Source organism: Simochromis diagramma, unplaced genomic scaffold (assembly GCF_900408965.1).
Source record: "Simochromis diagramma unplaced genomic scaffold, fSimDia1.1 OVJJ01000355.1, whole genome shotgun sequence".
NCBI lineage: Eukaryota > Metazoa > Chordata > Actinopteri > Cichliformes > Cichlidae > Simochromis > Simochromis diagramma.
This window is the reverse complement of record NW_024387174.1, coordinates 2,229,418-2,246,954: the sequence shown is the minus strand read 5'-3', so window position 1 is coordinate 2,246,954 and position 17,537 is coordinate 2,229,418. Positions and strand designations below refer to the sequence as shown.

Sequence of the window (17,537 nt, the reverse complement as noted above, 5' to 3'; positions counted from 1 at the left end):
CCCCTTTTTAATGAGCGTGCTCAGAGTCTAAAGCGGTGAGTGCTGATAACCACGGTGGTGATTCCCGACTGGGGTTTAGGCTTTGGTGACTCAGTTCAGGTGAAGGAAACCAGGCGGTGCTGTGTTCAAGTCACAGCGAAGATACTGACCCAGTCACTGTGGGGACCGACTGGTTTTTAGAACCAGCCTGTCTGTGGAACTAAACTGTTTTCCAGTTTCAGCACCAACGTGATGATTTTTGAGTAAAACAGTCTTTGGACTTTGTGCAGCGTGAAACCGACCCTTAGTTTGAAAAGCACTTTAAAAGATGTCTTGATGCTCAATCATGCAGGGAAGGAAAGCCTAAAAAGCCCAAAGTCATTTGAAGTCACTTTGATGAGTGAGGGAACCTCCAGATGAACAGAATCAACGTTTGAGGACCGTTTAAAACAAATACTTTTCAAAAATACATCATCCTGTAAGGAATGATTTCTTATTGATCAGTGGGCCGGCCAGATTTGAACCTTGCCCATATTTAAACCGTTGTAAATGACTTGTTGGCCTATAATCTGTGAAACAGGTGTCAAACATTTCTCCCATCAATGACATGAAGTCATCTCGAGCCACAGAGAACGTTTTTGTCACGAGGTAGAAGCTGCGATCAGTTTCTGGCAAAGTGACCATCCTTTATTTATCCAGCTAGAAAGTCTCAGTGACATTAAAGTGATGTTTCTAAGAGATCAGAGGGAAACAGAAAGTTCAACAGTAACTCTAAAACAGTTTCAAGTGTCCACGAAGGACTGATGATCACGCAGGTGCAATAACAGAGTCAGAGAGTCTTCATTTAATGCACAAACTCTTCATCAGTCTATCTAATCTGATAATCAATTCATCGTGACTCGTGCTGATTATTAATCACGTGACTTGTTATTTTCAGGAGAGTTCAGCAGCGTGTTCCCGTGAGATCGTTCCCGTGAGATCGTTCCCGCCTCTCTCCCGGGACTTCTTAATAGAAAAATGTGAAAACTGTCTGAAGCGGATTCCGAGCAGCTGCTGGTGGAACAGCAGCCTCCACCGGAACGATTTCACGTCCTGAGTGGACACGCTTCCTTCTAAAGTGTCACGTGCTCCTTCTTGCATCGTTAACGATACTGAACAAAACCGTCACGTTCGGTGTCGCACGTGCTGCCGGCCGTGGATGTGGGCGTTCAGGTCCGCGACCTGCCGGAGCTTCTTTCACTGCAGCCTTCTGCAGCTCAAGGTGTGCGTGCGCGCGCGCGTGCGTCAGGGGCGTGGAGGTGGAGGGGAGCGTTGCGTCCTCTCACGTGACCAGCCCGCCCGTCCTCCCTGCTCGCGGTCCGGATCTCTTTGTTGTGGTTGCAGCGCGTTTGTGAGCTGGAGCGCCCCGCTGAGCTCCGTGACGGATCCACGACGCGCGGGATCGTTTCGTGTGCGGCGCGAGACAGACAGCCGGATCCAGCCGGTGCAGCTCGGTCTGCCTGAAGATAGAGGCGCGGACGCAGGGGGAGGATGCTCCCTGCCCGGACGAACTGGACCGCCTCCCAGACTTCCTGAACGCGGATCCGGCGAGCGTTACCCGCACATTCCTCCACCTTCCCCCCTCTGCGCTCTCCGTCAGTGGGGCACAGTGTGAGCCAGCCTCCGCCTGCTGCACCCGGGATTAAGCTGTGCTTTCCACCTGAACCGACATCCGAGCGCTGCGTCCCGCTGGCGTCTGCAGGTCGGATCGGCTTCTTCGCGATGCTGTCAGGCCCTGCGAGGCATCGCGGGCGTCCCGGCGGGGTCGTCCGGTGCCTGGTGTCCGCCTGCCTGCTGTCTCTGCTGCTGGAGGCTCGGGGGTCTTATCCTCAGAGCGGCGAGTGCAAAGGCAAAGGAAAGGACTGCACAGGTAAGACCTCCACCTCCTCCACCCCTCCTGCTGTAAATCAGCCTCTGTGCTTTGAATAATCCTAATCTGATGCCGAGATGTGTGATATTCCCGTGGGCACGTCTTCTGTGATTCGGGGACTTGTTGGAGCCGCTGCTGCTGTGGTGACCTTTGAATCTCACTGGATCCTCATTGTCCTGCATGTCCGTGTTTGTTGGCCTGTTTGAGCTTCGAGCTGAAATATGAAGAGTCGGGTGAATGTTCCTGCTGCTGCGAGTCAGTTTAGTCTGTGAGGCGTGAATTTAATCTGCTGGAGTATCCACGCATTTATTCCTGAAGAGCTGTTTACGATCTCACAGCTGATCCGAGTTGTATATCTGGTCCATGTTGTCATGATTGGATCCGTGTGGCCTGCAGTCACTTTGTGGGTTGTTGTTGTTTTGTACTTATAATTTTATTTTTCATTTAATTTAACTCAGAGTTTAGATTTAACATTTTTATTTTAAGGCGTCTGTGTCTCAATAAACTTTCCTGCTGTTCTTTTGATAAATTTGGCCAAACTGTTGGCTGAAGCTCTTTCCTCCTGTTTCACAGTCCGTCTGCTTTCTGAAGCAGGAATGTTGAGTCGGTTTTATTTGCACATGTAAAGTTTCAGAGGGCTTCACAGACACGAAAACATTAAAAATAGGGAAAAAACAAAATATTCAAACATGGACAAACGAACATACACAAACCTGTAAAACAAAGAGAAAGAAATTCTGAAAGAAACCAGACTAAAGACCGACGTTAATGAAGAAACCGAGCAGCTGATCTGTTCTCCACAGAAGCAGGTTCAGTTATTGACATAAAAACAAGAATCAAATGCAAAATAAAATGTTTTAAGAGCACCTTGAAATTTTTGGTACAGTTTGCTTCTCTAATGTCTTGAAAACAGCAAAAGCTGCATTTCTAATTTTTCTCAGGGAGAAAAGCAGTAAATTGTTTGATTTTAATGAACTTCTCCAGTTTTGGATTCATGATTTTAAAGTTGCTTATTAGGTGAAAATGCAGCTTTAAAACTGCATTTACAGGAACATCAGCAGAGGCGTGCAGGTTTCAGGGGAGCAGTTGGGTGGAGGGACACTCTGAGTGGAACCCCCCACGGTGTCACACACTTCATTTCTTATATTCAGTCTTTATGTATGGGAGGAAAACACAGCGAGGCTCTCAGACGGCCTGTGTCACATTCAAATAATTAATCTCTGCTTTTCTCATTTAATACAATCCCTGCTGACTCACACATACACATGATTTACTCTTCTGTCCTCTTCTGTTTGCCTGGGACGGCAGTCGGGTACCAGCTCTGACTGATGTGAGCCCACTCGGTTCAGTTTTAATGCATCGGACACATTTAATATACAGCTTCATATTGCAAGATAAATATCAGAGATGGCTCCAAATATCTGAGTCCCCCTGCAGTGCTCGGTGACAGTGGGAAGGAAGAAACCTCCATCAGATTCAGGCCAGGGAGAAGCAGCCGAGAGGAAAGAGAAGCACGAAGAAATCACGAAACACTAACAAGACGAAACTAAACTCCTCCCAAATGTCAACGCTCAAAGTGATCGAAGCTCTGAGGAAGACTTCTGCTCATCTTCCAAACGTTCTGCAAATTTCAAACACGTCACACATGCATCTGTTTTATAAGTCTCGACAGTATATCTCAAAAAAGTGAATTAGGTTGTCTGAAAGCAAGAAGGACATGCAGACTTTTTTTCATCTCTAAAGCAAATTACTGAAAGCTGACACGAACATCAGTTTGCAACAACATCTATAAACTGGAAGAACAGCATCTCACACTCATGTATCAGACTCTTCCTCCTCCTCTTTCTCTTTCATCATGGCTTCTTCATTCTTGCCGAGTTGCCAGCAGGAGCACAGGGCATGTTAGCAAACGTACCTCAGCATCACACTAAACTACTAAGATGTAGAGAATCCACGCCGGTCCCTCAGACGCTGCACAGCTTACATGACTGACAGTAAACGATTAGCAGCGTTCCTGCAGGTCCTTAAAGAGTCTTGAAATGTATTAAATTAATTCATCTGAAAATATGGAAATAGTTGGTATTTAAAAGTCTTCAGTCAGTGTTTCAGGCGTCAAGAGAGTCGATTTTATTCATCGTTTTTTCTGAAAACAAGCAGTTACAGATTTTTTTCAATGATTTACTGATGAGCATTAATATCACACGAGCTAACAGAGGAAACAACATGCATAATTTTTAAAGCCAAGTTGTCTGACTGTCAAAGACAAGCGGACATGTGAATTCTGTGAAATTACTTTGTGCAGGAAGTGTTTGAGATGGTACTATGAGGCAGCTCCCACACGTTTCCCTTTGTGGGTGCAGATGAGGAAACGTTTAACGCTTTAATACACTCGGCACAGAGCACTAGAACCAGGAGGCTGACATCTCCTGGTTTGTTGGACTTAAAGTTCATGCAGATCTTTTGAGAAACACCTTAAAAACTCTGAACTCTCTGGTGCCTGTAGGAACCCTGGACAGTCTCATTTATGTATCGCTGTTTTGGCCGGTGGTTGTTTGCACATGGAGTGTGAGAACAAGCTGTGCAAACCAGCTAACAGCAGACGAGCAGCAGAATACTGACTCGTGACTGTGTTACTGTTCAGATCGTTTTTATCCAGGTTCAAACTGTGAGGATCGGCTTTCTGGGGTCTTTTGTTGGTGTGCGGAGTATCCGTGGATGTTTTTCATGTAAAAAGAGTCATTTATGAAAACAATACTATTGAGAACAAGTTGACTGGAAGCTTCTGTTTTTACAAGGAGCCTGATCCAGGCGTGAAATGCTTTATAGTCGAGAAAATTTAAATATTAAAGCTTTAAATGTGCTGCTAATGACTGAGCCTCCGCCTCCAGATTGTTTTCATCATGGAAATGAATTAGCTGTTATACAACTAATTAACTGTTGATTATATATAGACTAAAACTGTTTATGTAAATCTAGTTTGAATGCACTATTGGATACTATCACATTTATGAGGAAAGTGAAAATATTGGTATTTTCCCTTTAGAAGCACCACAGCTCTTTCATATAATAAAACAATGAGCTGCAGCTCACGTCCAGCATCCCTGAAACACCCTCATCGTGACCTCTGCGGTGAGCGAGCACCGAGCTTCTATAAGCCTATCACTTACTCTTAGCGTAATGCACTCTGACAGGGATTTTAGTCGATGCTATTTGCGATCGTGTTTGCATCCTGCTGCATCAATATCTAATATTCATGCATTCATTGCACCGTTACTCTGTTCTTCTTCTTCTTTTATGAAATATTTAAAGGAAAGGAGCAGCAGCCATGTAAATGAGTGTTAGCTGTCACTCTGGAATAACCCGCCTCGCTCATGTTTTATTAATGAACCTCTGAATTGCTTCTGCTCGGGCCACTCGCGGTGTTTGCATTAAGAAATGGAGCGTTTTCCTCGCAGACGAGCGCCGCGATCCTCATCAGAACATAATGCCACGTTCTGCAGAGGCAAATGAAAATGTTCCGAGTCACTAAACAAACCAAATACCTTGATTTTTTAGCACAGAAAGCCTAATTCACACAGTCAGCGCTCCGTGCATAACAATAAGCGCGTGGCACAGGACTGAGTCTTGATACCAGATAATAATTGACTGCGCTTCTTTCAGAACTGGTGTTCGTCTGAAAAACAGAATAAACGACGAGCTTTTACCGTCTCGAGAGAGATGGAACAAAATGGGTTTTGGCACTTTGTTGGAAGCAGCGTGCCGCAGGGTTTGAAGGGAAAATGCAGCCCTGGAGAAACATCGAGCATTCATAGCGAACCAATATTCTCTGGTACTGAAGTGTAAAATATAAGATGTGGAAAAGCATTTGTGACACCAGCCATCTGCTGCTGAGGGGCGACGTGAAGCTTGGAGTTTGGTTTCCATTTGCTGCCGTCGTTTCCAGTTACTTTAAGTTAGAGCAAATTTGGGCAAAGAAGGTGGACGGGATGGATGCGTGAGCTGTTTACCGGGCAGCTCTTCAGCCTGTGGCTCGTATGAAGTGTATCAGGACCTGTATCACACATCCATGTGTTTCCTGTCTGTGAGCTGAATTGGACTGCACTTGTGGCGTGCCAACGAAGACACACTCAGGTGTTCTTCTGTTAATTAATATCATTAACAACTTGTGACATCAGAAATTCATCTTCTGTGGATGAACTCTGTCTGGCTTCTGGTGACGGTCGTCCTCATTCAGCTCGGTGACCTCGGTGAAGAAGCAAACAAGCAGTTCTCCACCAGCTCCGGGTGGATGTCCAGAGCTGGAGGAGGACTTCTGTTTGTAGTCCAAGATGGCAGTTAAAGCAGGACAAGACAGCACAACACCAACCCAACAAGCCCTCAGAGGAACACGACAAGGACCTGTTTACATCGACTGAACTTTCAAAATAAAAGCAAGGACGCTGTCCACTAGTAAAAGGATCGCAACTTTTACTCAGAAGGGGGAAAAACAAACCCCAAAATCAATGATGGCAGCTATCAACATGCAAGGGCGGCTATCAACATGCAAGGGCGGCTATCAACATGCAAGGGCGGCTATCAACATGCAAGGGCGGGCCACCCAAGTCTCATCAGGAAACTTTTGCTTGTGCAATAAAAGCACAACGATGCAGCGCAGTCCTGAAACTCGACGTTGCACATCTCGAGTCAGAACGACGGTCGAGTTCAGACACATTATATTCTCATTAGGACCGAGAATATAATAAGATCCCAGCGGCCTCGGGGTTTCCATTAGAATAGAGCATAAATTAGTAAAATTATAAAAAAAGAACAAAAGCTTAAACTGATCAGCAAAAGTTTGTAACTTGATACAGTTTATTTTCAGTTTATTGCTAATGTTCACTAATTAATGGAGGTTAAGTCGTTCGTGTATGTAAAGAAGGTTATTGGGGATTCAGTGCTTCTTTCTGCTAAAGATTACGTCACTTTCTCTTCATGCTGGATGTTGGAACTCCAGCACTGCATTATTGTGTCTGCACAGAAGAGGCAGTGAGACCTGTTAGCCTGCATGCACCGAACACGACGGCCACGATAGCTGGAACCGAAACCTGAAATCAGAAAGTTTCCTTTCCTGAAGTCCTTCAACTTTCTTACAAATTCTCCACTTTCATTTGCTTGACTGATGATTGTGTCCCAGCCAAAAAATGTTCTCAAGTTTACCTTTGGTTGATTAATCCCTTAAAAAGAGCCAAACTAAGAGCGGAGCTCTCAGCTGCAAGTCGACTGATTCAAACCAAGATTCGGTAAAGAAATCTGTATCTGCTGGAGAACACCACGACTCAGTGGTGCATTAATCCACTCATCCAGGTTTTTACCCAAACCCAGGTGATTTCTTTTGTTAGTTTGCATTGTTGCTGTTTTTGTTGACATCGGAAGATTTCATAAATAAAAAAGTTAAATATCCAAGGTCTGCAATTCCATGAATGAAAAACACACCAACCATAAATAATTACAAAGAGCTCCACAGGAAAAAATGCCAAAAGTTTACTCGTTAGAAGCCTTAAATAGATTTATGAACCTTCACGTGTGAAAGTGGGAGCTGCTGGGGGAGAATCATCACAAACAATAGTCAAGGCTTTGTGCTGAAGCGGGGAAATACTGGCCAGCAGTTTTTCTTCATATTTCAAATATATTTATTTTCAACGGTGCTCCCAGACTGTGGTAGAGAACGTTTGCACCCTCTCTAGAGCTGATGTGAAGAACCCTGAAGTGCCCAGTTTTTCACGTTTTAGAGATGTGATTTATGCTGATGCAGCTGTGAAGGTTTGAAAAGCAGCAGGGAGCTCGAGCTGTGCAGCGATGCCTCGACTCTGTCTGAAGAGAGTAAATGTAGCGTGGCCCACGGAGACACCGACTTTTCAGGGTTCTCGTCTTGTTTGTTTGTTCAGGTGAGGTGTTTGGACATAAAGTCGTCCGCGGGTGAAACGTTCTGCCATAATCGGCAGATTACTGCGAGAACAAGTAAGATCGGCGAGTCTGAAGCTCAGACTTTGAAGTCGGCTGCTTGCACGTCAGCTCTGTCCTCCATATGTTTGTACTGTGTAATTTTGTGGCCTACCAACCATTTCATTTGGGATGCTTATTTTTCTGGAGGCACATATGTTCAGCAGACTCCCCTCGCTGTATCCGAGGATGTGGTTTAGAGCTGTTTTTCAGCCAATTAAATGCTTAAAAGGCCCTATTCTGTTTCTCCTTATTTCTCTGTTTCCTGTCATACATCTCCTGTTCCAGTCGTGGATGTTCATATTTAACAGGGTCAAAGTTTGGAAAAACGAGGTCAGCATGAAGGTCTCTGATCGTCCTGAACACTCAGTTTGAAGCAGTTTTTTTCTGCTCCTGGATCTGAGTGATGTCATCGAGTTAATCTGATGAAGCAGATGTTAGACTTGGTGATTATCTTTGGTGGGAACCATCATTTTTTTCATCTTTCATCATTGAAAATAGATTCACTTCAGTTTCAAATAAACAAGCATCTTTACCTGAATAACTCTGAGCTTTGTATTTGCCTTTTTGAAAATTTCACAATTTTTGCATTCAGGTTCCGTAACGTGTGGAGGGAAGTGGAACCTCTGGTCATGACCGACTCTATCAGGAAAATCCTGAAACTGAATGTTGCCCCATCGTCCAGTAAACAGCCTATGACTGGATCCAAGATCGGTGGCATGAAAATGGTTAAATGCTGAACGTCTTTCTGTCTGAAAGTCTGGAACTGGACTTTTAATGATTGAATTTTAAATAAATGGAATCGAAAACCTTTGTAAAAATTCAGCTCTTCTGAGTTCAGGTAGAATTTGTACCCATTAGAAATCCTTGTCATGTTGCCTATTTTATTCTCTACTTTATTAATATTTGCTTGTTCGCCTTTTCTTCATCTGCATTGGTTTAATGGAAGCAGGTGGAGATTTAGCTCCACCTGCATCACATAACAACAGTACATGGAAACCTAGAGTTGGATGATCTGTTACCATTTTTACCCAACGATCATCAGTCCAGTAAACTAGCTTCACCGGATAACAAAAACAACACGAGAAATTGCCCAGAAACAGCCGGTTATCAACAGCTGATGTAGTTCAGAGTCAGGCATCACTTTGCTCTTTATTTTACTGATTTATTCAAAAATATAGATTAAGATTTCGATCAAACTCAGAGGAAATGAGACGTCAGTTGTAAATCTGTCCTTCTTGTGTCGGCTGTTTGTAGTCTCGCTGTGACTGTGGTCGTTCAAGCTTTAAGTTTGAAACCCGTGGCACACAACAAGTATTTTATTTCTTGGTCAAAACAAGTTAATTCCTGTGGCTTTCTCCGGCTCCCTGCTCTACTTCTTACTTACACAGCTGCAGTATGAGTAATAAATCTCATACAGTAAAATGGCAGGACTTGGACGAGTGCCTGGACGGGCAGGTGGAGCAAAGAAGTGAAAGAAATCAAATTCTACAGTTATTTTCGCCCAAATGTCACCTGAAAACTGGGGAAATGTCAGCAGAGATGGGCTGTAATTAATAGCAGTGGGCTGTTTCCCGACAGGACGAGGAGCACTTAGTCACGATCTGCTTTTATTTTGTCGGGCGCTTCGCTCGGGCTGAGTCTGGTTATGTTCCCTGACAGCCGGGACGGAGCTCACTCACCCTCGCCAAGATAAATGAAATCATACTGTATAATTTGGCCCTGCGCGAGGCTTTTAAACGCTCGCCTCCTGGGAGATCCTTTCAAAGTCCTCCGCCTCGCCCCACGGAGCACGCTCAGAGGCTCGTACGTGTGTGCCAGGAAGCGCAAACACGACAAATTTACTTGGGGAAAGTGTAACGGGCGCGATTAAATTTTCAGCAGCGGCTCCGACATGAACAGAGCTGCGGATGAATATTGATGTTCTGTCGATGCTGTTTACTGTTTACACTCGGAGGCCGTTTAGCCGAGCAGCTGATGATGAGAAGGACATCCACCCCTCAGTAATCTTCCTGCCAAGCTGGAGGGGTGGAGGAGAATAGTGACGAGCAGGTAGAGGGCCGTGGTTCAGGTGTCGCTGTGGTAATGTCATCAGCGACAGCGATGAGGCAGATTAATCTTTGGTGACCTGTTTTTCAACATGATAATGAGACGACATGAATAATTTGCATTTGAAATCAAGAACTGACAGGACAGCGTTTCTCGCACACACACACTATAATGAATACATGTAAATATGTTTGGGTTGTCAGCTTTTAGTTTTTAATCCATCTGAAATAACAATGCCATCCACAGCTGATTTAAACAATCCCCTCGCTCTTATTTTGAAAGAGCAGCTGCTGGTAACATGATATCCAGCGCACTTCCTGTCGGTTTAACCACAGTTAAAAATAAAAAAAAAAATGCAAAAGTGAGTCGCAGTATATGGCTGCGCAGCTCATGGAAGTAAAGTCTGTGTGCTTTGCATCTCTTTAGGTTTCTTTGCCAAACACACGTCAGTGTCTGTGTGCAGCCTCCACTCTGGCTCAATATAAATAAGGAGGGAGGCGCTATCCTGTGATCTTATTCAGAAATTTGCAAAATAAAATAAGAATTCTCCCAAAAACAGTCAGTGATGGATTTACCTGCTCTCAGCAGTTGTAACATTTTCACCTCACCGTGCAGGCAGGTCCGACTTACTGCTCCACAAAGCTGTAGTTACTTCAAATACTCGTAGGCTAATATTCTATACAACAAATCCATAACAGCTTAAATGATTAATGCACAATAAATCGATATCTGTATATACGGCACCTAAAACTATAATATAAAAGTAGTGGAGGACATGCTTTCCCCTCTTTAGACTCTGCCAGCATGCTGCAGGTGTCCCAGCTAGAAAGAGGGAGGACGGCTGCTGACAGCCTGCAGCCAAGTTTACCAGAAATCTGATTAAATTTAAAGATGGAGGCAAACAAAACAAGCCTGTCTGTCGAGTCTGCACACACAGCTCCCCTTTTAGCGTCTTCTTTATTCAGCATCCCGTCGCTGTGTGAAACGAGTCGGGGCGGACGGGAGCCACTAAAAACTTTTGTCTAAATTTAAAATCACAACGATTTTAAACTTTGAACAGTGACAGCAAGAAAAACAACGGTTTGCATCTCGGGTGAATCAGTTGGTAGAAACACCATGACTCCTTCAAATGGGCCAACAGCCAACCAATCAGCTTGCACAGCTGACTTACTGTTCCCAGGCCACCAGGCCCATGATTATAGGCCCGGCTCTAACTGAATCCTGCCTCCCTCGAACTAACATCAGTCACATGAAGGTGGTTCTGCAGCTCGATCATCTCAGGTTTATCAATGTGAGGTGTGAGTGAGTTTCCAGAAAAGAGGCAGAGCAGCACGTTTCTGAAATAAAGCTTAAACTACAAACACAAAGCAGCGGAGTGAGACTCTGAAAGCTTTACAGCGCGCGTGGTTTTATAAAGAGATGTATGAACATGTGTGTTTTAAGTGCTTTGAGTGGTCAGAGCAGCGCTGTAGCACATTTATCAGCATCACTGTCCCGTCGTTAAGCTTCAGGAAGATCTGATGATAACTGCGTTTTCAGGGACATTGATTTGCTGCTTAAATCAGGTTATTCCTGCAGCAAGAGTTACGTCCTTTCAGCTGGAACTCCGGCAGCCTTTCAGAGTCCGAGAGGAAGTGAAGAACCCATAAACAGGATTTAATCCAGTGAGTAGTCTCAATTTAATGCAAGTTCAACAAGAAAACCGGTCTTAGTTTCCCTGTTTTAGGATCATATCACTTTTTAAAGGCTGATAGGATAATAAAATCACTGTAAACTTGCAGCCACAATAAAAAAAGCCCCTAAGAATCTGGATTTCTTACTGATGCTCGACTGGGAAAGACTTCAGTCTTTAAAAGCTAAAGACTCTCTCTTACTATCTGCAGTCTGAGCTCTGAGGGAGCTTCCAGGAATGGTGACGCTGTTTTCCAGAGAACTGATCAGTAGGTGGTGGTTTGTACATGTCGATGTCCCATCTGGAGCAGAATACTGCAGCGCCGGCGCCGGGGAAGATGAAGCGGTCGGCTGGTGAGACTGAAGGCTGCCTTCTTACGTCCCGGGAAAGATCAATACTTTGAGGCGGCCAGACTACGTCAAACACTGGACCTCCCCGACCATGATCTATGCATACAGGCCTGCACTGAATCCCTACTTCCAATTATTTCATTAAATTCCCACATTTGTAGGGAAGTTTGCATGGATCCAAATACTCACGGAATATGTATGAAACAGGGGAAAGTCAGATGTCGTCCACTTCCTGTTTGTGCTACACTTCTCCAAGTCTCAGCAAGTAGTTGGTGAGTGTTTGCAGACAGGTGGGCGGTCGGCAGAAACCAAACCAAAGCAATCACAGGAGGGTTTTGGTTTAAAGAGTCTGTGCTGGAAGCTTTAGTCCTTTTTTATTCCCACAAATATTTTCTTGCAGAAATAAAAACCCTGGGATTAAAATCTGGAAATGCACAAACATCTAAGGATTCACTTTTGGCTTTAAGCACAGGGTGTCCACAGTTTTTATTTCTCCTTAAAGTCTTTGCAGAAGTATCAGTTTGAGGCTGATGATGAGGAGCGAAGCAAACACAAAGCTGCATTTTGGGTGATGGCGTGTGTGTGTTTTGGCTGTTTAACAAGCGTTTTATTCCTCGTAATGAAGCAGAAACAAACAGATGATAAATGACAAGATGTTCCTTCTGCTTTCCGTCCCCTTGTGAGGAAAAAACAACCAAAATATCAATTTATTCACAGCACAGCAGATAGCAGCAGAAACAACATTAATCATATTTCTGGCACAGACACAATACCTCCTCCAGGATTGTACATATCAGGCAGTTTTAAGTGTTTCCATGCAGATGCTCCTGATTGATGACACGTCTGTTGTTTCATAAACACGAGCAGAGGCAGCGCTGGGAGTTTCTGAGATGATTACACTCAGGACTTGTTGTTTCTGTGACTCAGTTTTTCATGTCAGAAGGTCTTTATCGTCTCCTGGACGATCACATCCTGAATAAACTCCAGATATTTGAGTTAAACTTTGCTTTTTGTCTCCTAATTTGAATAATTAACAAGTTTAGATACGACGAGCCTGAAAACTTCCCAGAGAATTTTCTCTTATCCTGAGACACGGAGCAGAAAGGAGCAGGACCGGTCGCCGGAGTCAAATGGAGAAAATTGAAAATTGATTTTTCTACTCTTTGAGAAAATAATAGCTCAGGAGTTGGTGGGAACATTTCTGCACTTAATTTGACGGCAGTTTTGTCTTTTTGTACAAAATAAATGTCAGAACAGTCATTTTCTCAGCCTTTTCTGTATCACAGCCCAATTTTTAGGATCCCAAATTATCATGACAGCAGCAGTTGGAGAGCTGACAAGTTGTCATCTGAATTCATGTCTTTTGTCTTTTAAGAGCTCAAAGAGCTGAAAGCTCGAGTATTAAATATGAATTAGAAGTGAGATAACACTCTTTAGCAGGATGGGAACAAGTCTGAATGCGAAGCAACGCTGAAGAAATCACTTCAACGTTTTAATGAGCCCCTTAATACAGATTTAGTCATTTATTTGAAAACTCGTGAACTGAAATATCCTCTGTCAGAATTTTAGGCTTGTTTAGATTAAGATTTCTGTTTTTAATAATCTGCACGTAGCAGAAACAACTCCGACAGAAGTTTGAGCTTGATGGGCTCTGACTGCACCAGAGATGAAGAACATCTAAAAACCTGCAGCCGGTGGATGAATGGTTAATGTGAAGCTGACCTCGCCAAACTTCACCAAAGTCAGAGCAAGACAGCGACGGAGCGCGTCTGTTTTCACAGCTTGTTTGTGAGCAGAACTAACTCGATTACCTCAGTATTTATACTGTTATTGCACCACTGATGATGTGCTGTTGAGCAGTTTTATGTTCTGCGTCACAGAAAACTGAAGAGCTTTTGGGACAAAACAAGAGATTCAAAAATCTCATTATGGGTTCTGGGACACTGTGACGGTGCACAAAATAATCTTCCTTTTAATCAATAAAATATTTGTGGTTTGGTGAAGCCTGCTGGCAGAGGAACGGACGTCACCCTCCCCTCTGTCCTCGTCACCGGAGGCTCTGAGGTGTGAGAACTGAATGTTCTGTTTGCTTTGACCGCCAACGTTAGACAACAACACAGCGAATGCTTTTTAAAGCCTCCAAAGACCTGCCACTTTCCAGAAGGTCTGCAGAAAAGTATGAAGTCCGGTTCACACTTTGATTCAGGGCTTTTACGTCTGTTACATAACGGAGTCCGGAGGGAGCCGTGAATCAGACCTTCGTTTGTCGTAGATCTGCTGTCAGGTCGCATTAGCTGTGGCTGGCTGGATGTCGTCTTTGTGCTGAGCTTGTTTTCTAATTTCAGAAGCATTAAGATCCTCATTCTTCAGCTTTAAATGTCATTTTATACGACGTTTAAAGTATTCATGTCTTAACAGCCGTCTTTACAGGACTGAGAGACGGAGAGTAGAGAGATTTCTTAGACTAGACGGTGTTACCTTTCACATGAAGTCTCGTGCATTTATTTTGACATGCTGTAAATTCACGAGCAGTCACCACAGCAGCTCTGCACGTCTCATTTGGTAGGTTTTTTTAGGTTGAAAGCCCGTCGTCAGGAATCTGTGAGCCCCTCGGTGGATTTGAACTCAGCAGGAAACGGCGCTCACCTCTGCTCCACCGTCTCCCTCGTCATCGTAGTCTTTCTACCTTAATGGTTCCCAGAAGGTGAATCCTGTGTCCTCGGTGGTTGGGCTGCTCCAGTGTTGCAGGAACCACTAATTGCAATTGATTTAGTCAAAATTGAGATCTCGATTATTTGACACAGTTACTTGGGGCTGTTAACTTTACAAACACTGTGCATGTATTGATCTGAAGAGTCTCTGACAGTGAATTTCTTTACACCTAAAAAATAAGTCACCTAAAAATTAATTAACCCGTGAGAACCAACCAACACGACTGAAGGTGGACACAAGACCCTCTGTGGGGGAAAGCAGGCGTCTGCAGGCACCCACCACGTTTTTATATCCTGTAGGTTGTTCTTGTTAAACAAAGGCTCTCTTTCAGTCATCTTAACTCGAGTCAAACTAAAGAGGAAGTAAATCTGGGCGTTTGTGGACGAGTAAAAGTGCAGCGCTGTAAAGAAAAGAGCTGGATTCATAATGAAAATCAAACGGAGCACTTTATCAGTAAAAGGATTGAAGATTTCAGGAACTTCAGGTTGAGCTGTTGGAGTTTGTGGGTCAGGGTGATCGGACCGCCTCAGAGGTCTGGGTTTGTTCTCTGTAAAATGCCAAAAACAAGAGTTTGTGGGTTAAAGTGTGAGCGATGAATTTTGGATTGCATCACCTTCCTTTTCTTTTGGAGTTTATTCGAGTCTCACAAATAAAAACGGAGCCTGAAGTCATGCTGACCTTTTACTTGCAGAATCACGGAGACCACCTGCTTCACTCTGAGTCAGAGCAACCCAAAACTGAAATGCCAGCACAGAGTGTGCTCGACAGATTATATTTGTGAAGGACAGATCGGATCAACCCGCGTGGCGTTTTCACTGATGTCGATTCACTTTCTCCCGGCGTCGCTCCTCTCCAGCTGAGGAGGAATTATCCGTCGATCAGGTTTGCGGGCTGAGTTTAGGGCAAACCAATTATCTGCAGCGCTACAGGGTGACAGACACTTTTAATTGTCTTCCACGAGGCAATAAAAGGTGTTTGTCAACTGGCTGGATGTGGACTTTCTAAATCTGTTGTGGCTCTTGGAGTTTAATTAAGCCTGGAGGATAAATCGAGCCATAAAGTCAAGGTGCTCTTTGGAGGAAGGCTCGGTTGTCTGTCAGGAGGTCTGCGGATGTCACACAGTGTCTGCAGTTGTTTTTATTAAACTCAAGATTCACAAGTTGACTCAGATTCAAATCATTTCTCTAAAACATGACAGTAACACTATGATATCTAATATTTCAGTCTCAGTAAATTCTTAAATGTAGAAGTTATCTAGCAGAGATTGGAAGTGTTATTCTAATCGAGTCATGCTGTGAACAGAAAGAAACTTAAATGCCAAACAAACCCCTCGTGCTGTCTCTGTTCGTGTTTACATGCATTGACCAATGAATGCTACGAGGACTATTTTGTTCTGGAGACTCTTTATATTTTAAATGTTGCAGAAAAAGTGGGAGCTGACATTGATTTACAAGAAGCAGAAAAGGGAATTAGAGGAATGTCTGGAAAAATAAGGACCACTTTGTGTAGCTTCTCCCATTAATGTTAATATTAGGAACCACTGTCATATGAGAGAGTTGTTCTTGTGACGACAGTGACATAAATTTCACATTTATTACCGTCTAATCTTCAGCGAGTCATCTGGAGCCTTGCTTGCAGCTCTGTTGGAGTTAGAAACTCCAGACCAGTAGTCTCATTGTTGACACAGGAAGTGGGCTTGTGTTGGCCCACAACTGCAGCTTGTGATCAGCTTGTGCAAACTGCTCTTGTGATGATATTGCCATAAATTTCACATGTACTAGCCTAAGTGTCTGCAGCCTCTGTGAGGCTATGGTTTGACCTGAATGCTAACATTAGCGTGTTAGCATGCTCAAAGACATAATATCCTGCAGGGCAGCCAGGACAAAGCCCTAAAGCCCAGAAAACAAGAGTCCAGTAAACATGACTACCTAATGGACCCTTACACGTTACATGGAGTATATTCTGGATAAAAATGGACACATGACTTGAATTTCAAATATAAATATTTAATAATTTTGGATTCCTTCAGTTAAAACGTGCTGGTAAAGATATTACCTGTACCTACTGACCTTGCCTGCAGTCATTTGTGCAGAATGCCTGTAAACCCCTCGATGTCAACAACGCAGCAATCCATTTTCAGTGAGTGTCTTTCGAGCAGTTTGTCAGAACAGCTGCATTTTAAGTCATGTTTAACAAGCAAAGAGAAAAAGTGGCGCTCAAACGAGGACGAAGAGACGAGAGCAGGATGAGTACATCGCCTCGACTTTGGACTTTAGCAGCGTTATCAGTGACTTTGCAGAGCAAGAGCCCCGAAAGATGAAGTTCTGTTTGTGTTTTTGTAAATGTCTGAAACATTGCTGCCACTTATATGCCGAAAATCTGCACTCGTACTGTAATATGTTGTGTGACGTATGTAGAAGCTAGTCTACTGGGAATGAGTGTTGAATGAGGAATTCTATAAATGGGTGTGCTTGTTGAAAGGTGACCCATCAGTCTGTGATGACCTGTTGACATTATTGCCTTCATGTTGCTTCAGCCAGGCTGAAGCTGTTCTGGGTTTGTCGTAGACTTGTGAAAGACGATGGTGTAAGTTTAAACAAACGTGTCACCACGACCGATCAGTCCATCAGAATCAGAACACTTTATTAATCCCAGAGGAAGTTAAGTGGTCACAGTTGCTCCAAGACAGTAAGAAAAAAACTTGGTGCCATCGATATTATTGATTATTGATATTTGCTAATATTTTTGCACTTGTAGTTGTGTTTGCTGCAGTGTGATGTGGTGGTAAAGCGATATCTGCCCTGGGGCCTTTCACAGAGTTGTTACGCCTCTGAACAGGCTGGCGGTCACATGATCGTCTCCCAACAACGAGGGACAAGCTGTTATG

General features: G+C 43.9%; 1 protein-coding gene across 1 annotated transcript in view; it reads left to right on the top strand.

Moving 5' to 3' along the window:
* Positions 1 to 1,290: 1,290 nt before the first annotated feature.
* tmeff1a (transmembrane protein with EGF-like and two follistatin-like domains 1a) overlaps positions 1,291 to 17,537 on the top strand; it is a 104,477-nt gene continuing 88,230 nt past the window's right edge. Inside the window, exon 1 of the mRNA XM_040049417.1 lies at positions 1,291 to 1,888. Within this exon, the coding sequence (XP_039905351.1) occupies positions 1,741 to 1,888 (148 nt within the window). The 5' untranslated portion in view covers positions 1,291 to 1,740. The remainder of the gene's footprint in view (positions 1,889 to 17,537) is intronic.